Raw genomic sequence first — 14625 nt, 5'->3', positions numbered from 1 at the left:
GAAAGGATATTTCTGTTTGAGGCATATGAGAGAGTTTTGAAGATGCTGATGTGATACGTCAGGTAGTCACAGGATTTTTACAGGCTCTGGATGCTGGCAAAGTGAGTGCCCATCCCATCCCATCCCATCCCATCCCATCCCATCCTGTCCCATCCCATCCTGTCCCATCCTGTCCTACAGCCTGTATCCCACACTGGGAAGTTCCTGTTTCATGTAGGTGGCTCTTTCTCTGAGATGGGACATCATCTTTCTCCAGTGTCACAACTAACGGATCAGCTCTCGCACTCGAGGACCGATCACTGCTGTTTCTTCCACACCTGGTGTCGCATTGTGAACCTCAGTGTTGTGAATGGCTGTCCCTGCTCCCCCTGAAACCTGACTGCATCTCACACCCCCATCCTCCAATCAAAGGGGAAAAGTCACTGCCAGGAGAAGAGTGGGTGGCACAGAGATGAAATCTCAGCCATGGCTGGGGCTCAGTGGGTTTCCGCTGTCTTGGCTGAGGCTGGGATTCAGAGAGAGAGAGAGACCAAATGTGGGTGGAAAACCACAAAAGCCCCCTCCTCCACCCTGCAGAGAAGGGAAACAGCTGAGATTCAGTAGCAATATAGGTTACCTAAGAGTAACCTTGTATTGGATTTTCAGGGCAAAGTTTTGGTAGTGGAGGGGCTGCATAGGTGGCTTCTGTGAGACATGAGCAGGAGCTGGCCCCATATCTGTCAGAGCCATGTCCAGACAGCCCCAAAACAGACCCACCATAGACCAAGGCTGAGGTCATCAGTGATGCTGGTGGCACCTCTGTGGTAGCATATTTAAGAAAAGGTAAAAACCAGTGTGCTGCAGCTGTGAAACACAGGAAGGAGAATACATGGGAGAAACAGCCCTGCAGACACCAAGGTCAGTGAAGAAGGAGAGGAAGGAGATGCTCCAGGCACTGGAGTAGAGATTCTCCTGCAGCCCCTGGAAAAGACTCTGGTGAGGTAGGTTGAACCCCTGCAGCCCATGGAGGTCCACATTGGAGCACAGATCCACTTGCAGCCCCTGGGGAGTCTACACTGGAGTAGGTTTTCTGGCAGGAGCTGTGGCCCATGGAGGACCCACACTGGAGCAGTCTGTTCCTGAAGGACAGCAGCCCAGGCAGAGGACCCACACTGGAGCAGTTAGAATCGTCAAATCATAAAACATCCCAGGTTGGACAGGACCTTGAAAGATCATCTGGTCAGTCTTTTATGGGAAAGGGTTCCCAATCACACCTTGAAAGCCTCCAGCAATGGCAACTCTGCCACAACCCTGCAGAGGTTGTTCCAGTGAATTATTGTTTCCACTGTAAAAAATGTCTTTTAAATATCAAGATGAACATGAGGAACTGCAGTCCATGGAAAGGATCCTCATCAGGGCACTTCTTGAAGGACCCCACAGTGGAGCAGGTGAACAGCATGGACAGGAAGGAAGAGCAGAGATGAAGTGCTATGAACTGATCACAACTCCCATGCCCTGTTCCCCCGTGACACTTCGGGGGAGGAAGAAGGGACAGAAGAGTCAGGTATGAAATTGAGCCTGAGGAGAAAAGGGGAGTGGGAGAAGGTTTCTTCAGTTTTGTTTTCATTTATCACTATCCTACTCTGTTTTTAATTGGTCACAAATTAAACTAGTCTTTCACCAAGTCAAATCTGTTTCGCCCATGACAGTAGCTGGTGAAATATCTCCCTGCCCTTATTCTGACCCAAGAGGGTTTTTTCATATCTTCTCCACCTGCCTTCCTGAGGAGGGGAAGTGAGAGAGCAGCTGGATGGGCTGCTGGCACACAGCCAAGGTAAAGCCACCGTTGCTACAACGAAAATATCCCAACATCTCACCCCAAATCTCAAATGTACTCCACAGACAGGTGCCCCCAACATATTGTCACGGATTCCCTCCTCCTCTGTTCCTATCCCTGTGCAGCCTCTGGGGTCAGCTCCTCAGAGGTGCCTTCTCTCAGTGGTGATGCAGGAGACAGGCTGTGAACTGGAGCTCAGCCTGTCCTTACAGAGTATCAGTGGTGCAGGCTGGGGCCGGATCTGCTCAGCTGACATGTCAGTGTATGAGATTTCTTCGTCAGTGGAGCAGAACCAGTTTCCAACTTTGTTTTTAAGTTTCGGCCCCGTCACGGCCTCCCATCTGCTGCCCTATGGCCAATAGGCTCTCTCTGTTTTGCACACTCATTCTCCCCACCACTGCCATACATCATCTTCCGTTATGGTCTTCATTTCTGTTCACACCCAGTTGAAATCACATGCATTCGGAAAATCATCATCTAGCTAGAGAAGCCAGCGGATGTCACCAGAACCTGGACTGGCAGCAAGACCTTGCTGACGCTCTGGCTGGAGAGGAGGAGACATCAAGGCCAACATCTGCTGAGCTGCTTGCTGAACATTAACTTCGTTCTTCTTTTGTTTCAGCTGTAGCTGGGTAAGATCAATTACGGCAGGTGACAAACACAGGGAGACAGAAACGCAGAAGCAAAGAGAAGAGAGGTAAGGAAACTATCTTTCATTGAGAAAAGAGGCTAATCTGTTTTTGGGGGTTTTTTAATGTTATGAACTTTACTTTTCCACACAAATTGCTGTTTTGGCACGGATGGACTGGTTTTGCCCCACTCAAAGGTCTATTGCAAAACCACCTTAAGCTTTTGACTTGATAATACTTCTGGCTGTGCAAATTCTCCGAGGCCCTTCGGTTTTAACTAAAAATTGTTTGTCTCCTCACATTTTTCCCTGAAGGAGGGAAAAAGAAGGGGAGCTACAAAAAGCTCAGCCTGTCTCAGAGCCTAAGGATCTCATGGATCCTTTAAACCCATGTATAGGGAAATATGTTCTATACGAGGACCTATCACTGGTGACTGTATATCCTCAAGGGCTAGTAATGCACTGAGGAGCAGCCCTCTACCAGCTGCCACTTGCTATCACCTTCTTTGCGCACCCTCCAGGAAGGGGAACTTTATTCTAAAAAAAGCCTGGAAAAATAAGAAAATGACAGTTTCCAGCTAAGTAGGGATGTCTACTTGCATCTGTATGTGCTGAGACTGGAGGGGTCTGTTCTGCTTAATCCAGGCTGACTGGCTCACTGCCTGACACTGGCTGCCGATGCAGCCTGATCCATTAGCTCAGGGCTGAGCGAGCAGGATTTCTTGGAGAAAGAGGGATCCTTTCAATTTAAGGACAAGAGAAAAAAGACTTGCCTTCTCCTTCCATGGGCTGCTGCACTGTTGAAAACAGGAGTTTCACATCTGATTGAATTTTTCAACTTTCAGGCGGCGTATCCTACTCAACCTTCATCAACCCTCTCAGATATTCCTCCACATGGTGCATTACAGTTGAGTTCAGGTTATTACTTAGTGTTCGCCACCATAAACCAAACAGTCCCTGGTGCGCGTTAGAATCTTAGAATTACAGAATGGTTTGGGTTGGAAGGGATCTTTAAAGAACATCTAGTTCCAAAGTTCCAATTATCCCCCTGTTACAGGCAGGAACAATTTCCACTTGATCAGGTCTCTCAAAGCCCTGCCCAACCTGCCCTTTAACTCTTGCAGGGATAGAGCAGCCACAACTTCTCCAGGCAACCTGTTCCAGTGCCTTACCACCCTCTGAGTAAAGAATTTCTTCTTAATACTTGATCTAAACCTACACTCTTTTGTTTAAAACTGTTCCCCTTTCTCCTATCACTATCTGTCCATGTAAAAAGTCACTCTCCATCTTTTTATAAGATCCCTGTAAGTATTGAAGAGACTGCAGCGAGGTCTCCCTGACTTTTCCTTTATTCTCCCCTGTGTTTCACAAACATGGCTGCCAAAGCTGCCAGCACTGCGGCAGGGCTTGCCTCATCTGAACTAAATCCATCCCATCCCCACTCAGGGATCTTGAGCACTGAGGGGCAGTGTCCATCTGATCTGCCACAGCCTCATGCAAGGACCCTATATTCACCAGGAAAAATTAAGGAAGGATGAAACCCGAACATCTTCCTAAGCACATACATGGCTTGGAAGGGGGATGGAGGGTCGGATTTCGGAGGACACCACAGTGCCTTGGCTCCTCACAGCCTCCAGTGGCTTTAGAAAGGCAGGTCTTGGCTTCCCCTTAAGCCATCAGAGGGGTTAGAGGCTGTAGGGAGCAGCCTGGGCTGCGGAGATGGAGACACTTCTCATGGCCTCCACGTGGTACCAGCCACATGGCCGGGTCAGGAGGACTTTATGGCTGAACGGAGCTCACTGCTGACACAGTGGCCTCAACACCCTGCCTTGTCCTGACAGGGAGGCCTCTCTCCAGGAAGATCAGCTACTTTCACCTCTGTGATCCCATGGACACTGCACCGCCACCTCCCTCTCACAGCAGCTCCAACAGGAGGATGGCAGCTGCTCTTGGATGAGCAGCCAGAGGCGTGCAGGGGGAAAGGGAGGCAGGATTGGACAGTCTGGGGGGACAGTGGGGACTGTGAAATGTCCTTCACCACTATCATCACTGCTCTCTGCTGGCTATTTTTGTTGCATTTGGTCTTTTATGTTGCCTGCTGCTCACCTGATGTTTCCTTTAATGATAATAGGTAATTTCAAAGAAATTACTACTCAGTTAAAGAGCCAGATCACCTTTGCTTTAGATATTTAAACTGAGAAAAAGAGAGGCGAAGCCCTTTAACCCAGAGCCCCAGAGCCAAGCCCAACTGCTGTGCAGGGACAAGAGGCAGCTGTGTCCCTCAGCCCTCGCCTGGCAGCCACTGCAAGGGGAAATGCCGCAGCGGAAGCTGAGGTGTGGAGCCCTGGTGTGGAGGCCCCCCTACCCCAGCAGAGCGAGCTGCTGCCAGATCAAAAGCACAGCCACAGTCAACAGTGAGAGAAGAAAACAAAACCACACTGCATGAAAGAGGCACAGGAACACCGAGAGGAGATAATCTTCTCTCCATCAGGAGTGGTTGCTGAGCTTTTTCTTTGTTGGTTTTTTTTTTTTTTTTTAATTTAAGTTTCCTCCTGTGTCATGCCAGTGCCAGCCTGGGGTGGAGGGTCTCTGCAGCCATCACCCACCATGGCTCGATGCTGGAAGGAGCAAGAGGCTGCCAGCCCTGCTCTCAAACAGATGTTCTCCAGGCCTGACTTTGTCCTGCAGGCATCATTCCCCACAGCAAGACTACTGACTACCTCAGCTCTCCTCTTCCTATCCCTCAGAGAGGCAGGGAACATTAAAATAAGTCAAGAAGGAAATTAAACCAGTTTAATAAGAGGGAGAAGTTAAAATGAAATGGAAATCAATGTTCACTTGGGAGGGAGCCCTGCTCCTCCGTTGCTAGATGTGCTAATAAATCAAGTATGCCTGGACTGTTTCTGGCACAGAGGCCAGCTGGCATGAGATGGTCTGGGCTATTAAACTCACTTAACCTCCAAAATGAACTGGCCACATGCCAGCCACCTAATGGGAGAGGTCCCTGGCCCATGCTAACACCAAACTGCATCCCAGGATTTGCTCGGGAGAGCAAGAGTTGTCCCGGGCCAAAAATGTGTCAGGAAATGTACTAGCAGTTTAACAGGACTGATGAGTATGTTCCAGTGCCTGGGGACATTCTGTGACACCACTTAATTTATGAGCACCACCATAAGATACAGCTGGGCTGCCTGTAAGGAGGCTGTGGGTCTGCTACAGGCATCCGCTAATGAGAGCAGCTTGCTCAGTTAACACAGCAGAGCCTCACTCGCCCAGATCTGCTACTCTGCAGAGTAGCACTGCCTGTGATCTGGCCTGGAGGGATACAGAAGGAGATAGAAAGATGGGGGAAATAGGAAGTGGCGTGCATGAGAAGTAGAAATAAACAGGGAGAGAGGGAAAGTGTGTTAAAGAAATCCTAGCTGAAGGCTACTCATTTTCCCCACTGACTTGTAACATGTAGGTGGTAACATCGCACTGTCAACATCTGCCACAGAAATACAAAGATTAGTGCGAATAAAGCAGGACTGCAGAAGTTGTGAAACCATGAGAAGAAACAGAAGAACAAAGATGCATCAATCTGCATCTATCAAGATGCACAAGGTCAGCAGTTCATCAGTCCCACAGTGCTCTGGTTGTGTGGTTTTTCTCAAAAACCAGGTTAGAAAGAAGGCAAAGAACATGGTGAAGCCATATGACAAGAAAATAGAGATTCCCAGTCAAAACAAAATGATGGGGTTTGACTTAGCAATTTCATTAAGTTTTACCTGTTTCATTACCTTCAGCTTTTGTATAAAGTTTAATGACTTAAAACCAAACACTGATCCTGTTAATTTGTAGGTATCACTTTAGAGTGGGGGCTGACTTTTCCTGCTCATTTCAGAGGAACAGGTGATGTGAGTTTGCACAGCAGGGACAAGGTTTCTTCTGGCATCTCAGGAATGGATCTCACTCAAGGCCCTGTGCCAATTCTCAGTTATTGATGTTCCTTTGAAGTGAGATGCATACATATGCCTTGTTAGAGCCCCTTTCTTTATTCTGTAGCTTAGCCCAGCAAACTGCTTCATCACTGCTTCTGCATCTTGTTAGGAGTGATCTCCAATCATATGCACTGGCTCCTTTGTTTTACTATTTTTGCAAAAAACAGCTCATGCAAATATTCCCTGGGCTTTTTGTTTTGCATGAGACAAGGCACAAATCTCCTCTGACTGTGCCTTTTTGCCGTCTATTTATCTTCTGATGGTGCACATCGCTGCTGTCTTGCTCTTGCACCTGTATCTTTCATATGTGCATGTGTGAACATCTGTCTAGATGTCAGACTGTCAGTCACACTGACCTGATCTCCATGTAAATGTAATGCTGATGTTTTCATCTATGCTTTGATAGTTTCACATGCTCTGATCATTTAAATTAATTTCAGTAATAAATTATCCTCTAATAGAATATATTATACTGAATATTGCACATCATACATATAAACACTGAATAAAATTATTCATGCATTTCTTTGAGTTCAATCCCATTATAACTCCAGCCTTCAGTCTGTCATGCTCTTGGCATGGGGAGTGCCTGCTTTCAGAGAAGCGAGGTCACCTCACTGGCTTGCTCACTCCCCAGAGCAGTTAACCTGCTCAGCTTCCTTTTTGTGACATATGCCTTGGTTGGAGAGCTCAGAAGTCTCCTTGCACCAGCAGCCATGGTCCCCTTCACCTTGTCAGCCTACCCAGCTGCAGCTCATACCAGCACTTGGTCTCTGCTACAGTCAGATACTGCATCTAATTTGCTAACTCACCTTAACATGATGATTAGCTCCCAGTTCTCACTTCAGGTTTTGTTACCATCAATGCAACTTATTCTTTCAGACCTCATTCCTCCCTTCTCTCCATACTTTTTGTTGAATAGTCCATTGAAGAATTCAAGCGGGTCTTTCCCACATCAGACTTGCTGGTTATTGAGATTTCTAAGGCAAGGAATAAGTAGAAAAAAGAAAAAGAACTGAATAAAAACGTTAATAACAGCCTAAAGATGGCTGTAATAATAGAATCACAAAATCACACAGAAATATTTAGATGGCAAGGGACATGAGGAGGTCTCCAGTCCAATCTCCTGCTCAGAGCTGAGTTGACTCTAAAACTACAATATGTTGCTCGGGGCCTTGACAAGGAAACTTCTGAACATCTCTGAGGGTGGAGATTTCCTAGCATCCCTTGGCACCTATTCCATTGCTGAACCACCTTCCGTGGGAAGAAATTTTTCCTTATATCTGGTCAGCATTTCCCTGCTTCAACTTATGGCTGCTGTCTTTTGTTCCTCTCCTATATATATCCAAGAAGCATGGGGCTCATTCTTCTAAGGAATATCCTTTAGATAACAGGAGATTGAAATTACATCCCACCTTGGCTCCCTTCTCCCTACCAAACCCAGCTTTCAATCTCTCCCTGTATGTCATGTGCTCCAACCTCTTCACCATCCCACTAGCCCTTCATTGGACTCTATACAGTTTGTTGGCATCCTTCTTGTACTGGGGACTCAAAACTGGAGCCTGTATCCTAGATGAGACCTCAGGTGTGCCAAATAGAGGGAAACAATTGCTTTACTCTACTTCCAGCAGAGCTGGCTGTGCTCTTGCTAATGCAGCCCTGTATGTGTTTAGCTTTACTCTCTTCAAGAGTGACGATAACCCACCATAGAGAAGCAAAAAAGCACAGAATTCTTGGCAATATAAACAGCTGCAGCCTGATGAATGCCAGAAACCTAGGGATGAATAAAATGAAATGTTTATAACCAAACTCTAGGGGCACGCTGCAGATGGACTCTGCTGAAACACAGGGCTCTGCTGACTTTACCAATGAACCTCCATTTTGCTGCACTGAAGGACAGTGGGAGCAGACTAGAAACATGGGTCCCATCCACTGAGGTCTGAAAATCAACAGAGTTTTTGGGTCTTCCAGGGTAACCTCCCTTGGCAGTGACAGCATTTCCAGGCCTGCAGTCCACAGCCGGAAGAAACCTTCCCACAGTGATGGAGTCATGCAGCACAGGGGTGAACTGCATGCTTGCTGTCTTCTTGGTTCTGCATCTGGGTGAGTCCTTGGCTCAGCAACCTCTCGTGGTTCTTACAGTCTTTTCACAAGCTTCACAACATTTGGGGTGTTTCTAGGCTCCTCCCAATTTGCCATATAACATACCTCATGCAGTTTAGCTTTGGGACTCAGGTTGTTCCCAGCCCATCTGTTGAGCCTGCCAGCCAAAACCAGGGGGCATCACCAGGTTCAGGGAGCTGCCCTGTATAGATGCAGGAGTGGGGTTCCTATAAGAAACCAGGATACACACTGAGTACTGAATGGAAAACACTACCCTCCAGCTGTCTGGGCAAAAACGTGTTTCTCACATGTAATCCTACCAGCTTGTTTAGTTTTACTGATGATGTTATAATGTTTGGTGGACTTTTTGGTGCTTATTTTCCTGGAAAGGAAGGACACTGAACAAAGCCAAGCCTGCATTTCTCAGATACTCAGCTTTGATTCCTCTGGTTGCAAAGGAAAGATTGGAAATCTCTTCTGCACCCTAGAACCAAATGAAAAGCAAAAGATACCAACTCCCGTTAAGTAGCATTTCTAATTTCACAGTTTAAGACAAAATCAGAAGCTTCTGTAGTCCAATGTGCAATTATCAAAAATCTGTATTGTTGCAGTTTACCTCTTGGAAGAATGTAACCTTTGGAAAACCATACATTAAACTCATGTAAACTTTTTATTTTACATTTTTGTGGCTCCCTAGTACTAGGGTCACCAGGGGGATCTGCAGGTTAAGCATCTCTGAGAGCTTACCAGCAGTGAGGCAGGAGACCACAACCCCTTTATCCCCAATCTTACCTCTGGAAAGTCCATCTCCTTCTTATGGTCTCCTGCAGAAACCCTCTTTACAGTGAAGGAAAGGAAGCAATTCTCCCAAGAAACAACTCCTAATGTTTCTTCAACCTTATATGCCCTATTTCTTCTACTGTCACATAGGTCTCACAGGAATCTGACATTAGGCCAGCTTTTGTTATCTCTTTTTTACTTTATCACTTAATTTTCCTTGGTTTTCAGTCTTTTTCCACGCAAAAAATGAAAGAAGGGGTGAGCAAATTTGTCAGTGCTGTGTCAAGTCTTGACTGGGGAAGAGGAGGACTGACATATGCTGTGAAGGAGGGCTGACATATGCTGTCCTGCCTTTGCTACCAGCAGAACAGCTAAGTCTTGTCCAGTGGAAAAAGGCTGTCTCAGTAAAACTGTTGACATTTCAAAATCATGAATGATGGTCAGTCCACCACAACTACTAGCATTTTCCCTTTTTCTGAATATATGTGAAAGAGAATAGCCATTAGCCAGGTAAAGAGCCTAGAGTGGAGGGGAGGGAAGCTATGGATTTGAAAACAAAAGAGATTGATTGATTGATCGCTTGATGAGATAAAGGAGTGAAAAGTTCAGAAATTGAGGATTATCTTCCCAGTGTCTGTGAAAGGGAGAAGAAATATCTACATCTTTCTGGAGGGATGGGAAGCGTTCACTGAGACACCTTTCAGAAAGCGAATGTATGCCTTTTTTTGGTGGGTGTTGACTTTCAGGTCTGATCTCCAGTATGGCTCAGCAAATTGAACAACAGATTGGGATCGCAGGACGGGAGGTGACCCTGCCCTGCACAGGCATTCCTTCTGACTCCAGCTTATCCCCTCACACAGTTGTGACCTGGATGTACTCCGATACTGTTATATGGCGTATGGAAAATAATAACCATTGGAAAAGTAAGGCTTCCAATTCATCACCCCGTTTTCCCAGATATGGCTGAGAAACCTCTTCCCTCCTAACCAAGCCTTTTTTTAAAAGAACCAGGTGTCGTTAGTGATCAATTTCAAGTCACGAAGACAACTAAAGAGCTGACGGTGCGGAACCTTGTGCTCTCCAACGCCGGCATTTACACCTGTAAATATGGCTCTTACAAAGCCCGTACCTCACTGCATGTCTTCAAGTGTGAGTGATTAGAGGGCTTTTATCCACAAGGAGGGGAGGGGGCCATAGAGCTCGGGGAAAAAACTCTGTGGGGATTCTTTATCCAGCTTATATTTCTTCTGGCTTGGGCTATCATAGTTCATTTATCTTCCATCTCCAGGGTGCAAAGATTTCACATTCTCTTTGCTGTGACACTTGTGTCCCTCTCTCACAAGAAGAGGAGTTGTCTTACTGGCTGAGCTTTTTTCTTTTTACAGTGACAGTGTCTTTGGATGGGCACTTTCTGCAAAATGAAGTCCCTGAGCTGACTTTAATGCACAATTCACCTGATCCTAAACCTGCTCTCAGCATCACATTGTTTAACAGTAACAATAACATAGTAACACCAGAAACAGAAAACATATCCTCTCAAAAACACATATTGAATTTGAAGAAACTGGAAGCTACGGACAGCGGGACCTGGGTGTGTAATGTCCATTCAGACTCTTCGCTGATTAATAAGAACATCTCCTTTGTTGTGAAGGTATTAGGTATGTGACAACAAAAATGCAACTCGCGCAGGCTCGGGAACCAGTGTTCCCTCCAGCTCATGAGCTGAGCTTTTACTTTCCAGCATCCCAAGCGCTGGTGCTCCAGTGTTGATTTCCCAGGGCTTCCAACACTGCAGCTTAGGGATCACTTTACTGCCTGAGCTATGTTCCACACTTGTGCCCATTTTCCTCTCCAGGTACAGTGAGGAGAAGGTTCTCCTCTCCTTGAGATCTCTTCTTCTTAGTACCGGCATGTTTGGGAGCTTTAGCTCTTTCTACCGTCTTGTTCTCAGACACAAACTGTTTAAGCTTCCTGGGGGATGTTGTGGCTTTTCTCCAAGTCCTCTTTCAACTGAGCACAGCATGCCTCTCTCTAGATCAAAGGTAAACAGGGAGAAGTGTAACCATGGATTTTCCTGCCTCTATATTTCTTGTCTCCTCTGAATTCAGGTTTTCAGGATCCAGATATGGAAAGAAAGTATGCAACTGCTGACAGCACTGTCATCTTGTCATGGCATCTGAACTTCCAGAAGATAAAATGGAATAAAGGTTTCACAGGACAAGTGAACTGGAAACAACAGGAAAGTGCAAAAGCTCATGAACTGCTTGATTTCAACGTCACAGCACTAGGAGAGCAGCACGAGACCAGAAAAAGCAGCCACTTCCTGTTTGAGATACCTGAAAGAACACCTAAAAGTACCATACAAGTGAAACTCCCCAAAGTCCATTTCAACCATTCTGGGCAGTACCAGTGCCAGTTGGCATACAAAGGAAGACACGTGCAGAGCAACATAGAGCTGGTTGTGATGAAAGGTGAGAGGAAGAGAAGTAGGTCAATAGATGAGGAGCTGCAGAAACCTGGAAGCCACAAGAGCACGGGGGGACCCATCTTCCCATCCTGTCACTCACATGTTGTTTTCTTGCCTTTACAGTCTCAGCTAACCCTGTTGGGCCACTCTCCAGAGGGGCCAAGATGACCCTGATCTGCGAGGTCTCTGGTCCACTCCCACCCAAAGCCCACTTGCGCTGGGAACGTGTGAACGGGACTCAGATGGACATCAAGAACTCAAAGCAGCATGAAGTAAAGTTGGAGGTGAACATCAGTGCGGCAGGGCTGTGGAGCTGTCACCTCATAGAAGACAATGACAGAAAGATCAGCCTCCATTACCACGTGGGTATGGAAATTAGCATCGCACCCCTGCCTCAAACCTAAAGCCTTAAAATTCTCTGATTTTGCCTTTAAATATTTTTCTTCCTCCACAGAGGAAGCTCCTGTTTGGATTAACTATGTGGTAACTGGAGCAAGTGTTGGAGGCAGTGTATTGGTGTTTGCCCTTGTGTGTCTGTGCATCATCAGTGGTATAAGCTGGCAGCGGAGAAGGGTGAGTGCCCTGGTCCATATGAAAGTAGAAGAGATTACTGTCTCTCCAAACCAGAGGAGTCAGATTTCCTGTCTGGGCATGGGGTAGAACAGATAAAGGGTCAATCCTTAGACTCAAAGCAAATGGTTAGAGGTGGGCAGTCTGCAGATTTCAGATGGCACTTTATTACCACTTAAGAGGAAAGCATTTGAAGCATAAAAATATCCAATTGTTCTTTATCCCTTCTCTCCTGGCAGCAACGGGCAAAAAGGATGGCACAAGCAAGACAATACTTGCTGGAAAACAAGACGTGTCAGTGTCAACAGTAAGTGGCAACGAGGGCACCCAGAATGGGCAAATAGTGTTTTCAAGACAGAGGAGCCTGATGGTTGAGTGGAGAGAAATTGAGCTTGAGCCTCCTTGGTGAAACAACACAGCTGCATTTCAGCATTTTCAGTTCTTACTGATGTAAAATTCTACCTAAGATTTATGAGATATGTTTAATGAATTTCCTGTTATATCCCAAACTGATGGCAGCACCATGCTGGGAAACTTTTGAGCAGAGAGGTTTCACTTGAATTTTCTTCCTGTTGAGAGATGTTAACCAAAACCAAGCAGGTGCTCCAAAGTCCTTTGATAGGTTCCACAGTGAATCTGGGATCTGGAGGTGGAAAGCACACAACCAAGCACAAGGATGAAACACAAATTTTAAAAACCCATGACATCCATAATGTAATTCCAGCTCTGCTAGTGCAGTGCTGGACTGCAGTCGGTGAAAATTGCCAGTAACCTTCCAGGAGTAATGAAAGAGAAGAAAGAATCACGGAACACTGTGATTCATACCCTTTCCTAAAGGTGCTGGGTGATGCGAAATACACCATCATGTCCTGACCCTTTTCATCGGAGCAAGGATTTCTCAGCAGAGAAGGAGCCCTCTTAAAGACCTTCCAGGTCTTTAAGCTTATATGGTATCAGGCATCAGAAGCAGGCATCAGAAACACTGACAGCCATTCTGTCACTGGAAGAGGACAGCTAAGGACAGTATAAATGATTGCATGAACAAGTTCAATTAATGTATGGGTACATCACTGGACTTCTGCTTATTTTCATGGGTGACACTGGCAAACTGATAGTTTCATCTGATTTTTTTCACTGTCACTGAGAATTCAGTGAAAATGTCTATTGGCAAATACCACATCACAGCTGGGTTGTACATGTGGTGAAGGGTATAATACGTCAAAGAACTCACCTTGTTTTCACCTACCTTTTATCAAGGTTAAAAAAAATCCCCATAAAAAGAGGACAAAGCCCGTAGAGATACATCAAAAACTAGATAAATCTGTGCAGTACAAGTGCTGATACGGTTGTTCTTTAACTCTCTTTGCCAAGTAAGCAGCTCAGTGTAACTGAAACCTAAATCGCAGCCATGTGAATGCTCAAGTAACTGTCTGCATCCTCAGCTACAGAGGCAGGCAGGCATTCTCTATGCAAAAAAAGTGGGGGGGAGTACTAACATAATACTTTTCTCTTGCAGCTGGCACTGAAGTCAGAAGGACTGATGAAGCCTCTGCCTGTACTGAAACACCTGGCAGCCCATAGTGCTCCATGAATCCATCTCTCTTCCTCCTGTTTTAATGTAATTCTTTATTCCTTCATCATTCTCCCAGTCTAATGCCATGAAGGGATGCAATCTGGCTAGGAGCCAATGGACAGGACAAGAAACCTTGAAGGGTTACGACTGATCCACAGTTGTATAATGAGAGACACTGAATAGAAGAGATCCATATATACAGATATATAATATGCCTGTATTTTGTTCATGCACTTAATTTGACCTTCTCGTGGAACCAATTTTATGTGCTTCTTTTATCTGCCTGAGCGACAATAAATTACTTTGGGGTTGGGAGTTATTTTTTGCAAGCTGGACTACATTTTTTCTGAGGCACTCTTGTCTGGTTCAAATTCGCATTTTTCCTGCTAGGATGTGGAATGCTATCTCCCACCTCCCTGGCTGTCACAAGCCTTCCTTAATGCAACAGTTCTCTGCTCTGTCTGAAACCTGTCCATATTCATTTGTCTTTCCCAGACAGTCTGAGCCCTACACTATCCCACATATCCATCCCCGAGCTTGTACTTTCACCTCTCCCACCACAAACCAACAAACAAGTGAAAACAGCACAAGCAGTGGGATAATTAAGAATTAGTTTTATTGGGAGGGTGGTTCAGCTTCTGGAAGTCAGAGCCTGAAGAAATTTTGAATATTGATCCGGAAGGTAGGTTTGGAATGGGGGTGAGAAAG

At 45.9% G+C, this 14625-nt stretch overlaps 1 protein-coding gene across 1 annotated transcript; it reads left to right on the top strand.

Moving 5' to 3' along the window:
* Positions 1 to 2246: 2246 nt before the first annotated feature.
* CD4 (CD4 molecule) lies at positions 2247 to 12872 on the top strand. Its single transcript, XM_032680973.1, has 9 exons — positions 2247 to 2513; positions 8396 to 8527; positions 10054 to 10230; positions 10313 to 10456; positions 10693 to 10965; positions 11416 to 11778; positions 11898 to 12140; positions 12229 to 12347; positions 12584 to 12872. Exons 2-9 carry the CDS (start codon positions 8467 to 8469, stop codon positions 12653 to 12655), a joined length of 1452 nt encoding a protein of 483 aa, XP_032536864.1. The 5' UTR covers positions 2247 to 2513; positions 8396 to 8466; the 3' UTR covers positions 12656 to 12872.
* The last annotated feature ends 1753 nt before the right edge of the window (positions 12873 to 14625 follow it).

Source organism: Chiroxiphia lanceolata, chromosome 2 (genome assembly GCF_009829145.1).
Source record: "Chiroxiphia lanceolata isolate bChiLan1 chromosome 2, bChiLan1.pri, whole genome shotgun sequence".
Taxonomy (NCBI): domain Eukaryota; kingdom Metazoa; phylum Chordata; class Aves; order Passeriformes; family Pipridae; genus Chiroxiphia; species Chiroxiphia lanceolata.
This window is presented reverse-complemented; position numbering and strand designations above follow the sequence as displayed.

Excerpts from the sequence above, each read along its gene's own strand:
- CD4 (XM_032680973.1), top strand. The coding sequence starts at position 8,467 with ATGGAGTCATGCAGCACAGGGGTGAACTGCATGCTTGCTGTCTTCTTG. Across the intron at positions 8,528-10,053 it reads CTTCTTGGTTCTGCATCTGG|GTCTGATCTCCAGTATGGCT; the intron begins GTGAGTCCTTGG and ends GTTGACTTTCAG. Across the intron at positions 10,457-10,692 it reads CTCACTGCATGTCTTCAAGT|TGACAGTGTCTTTGGATGGG; the intron begins GTGAGTGATTAG and ends TTCTTTTTACAG.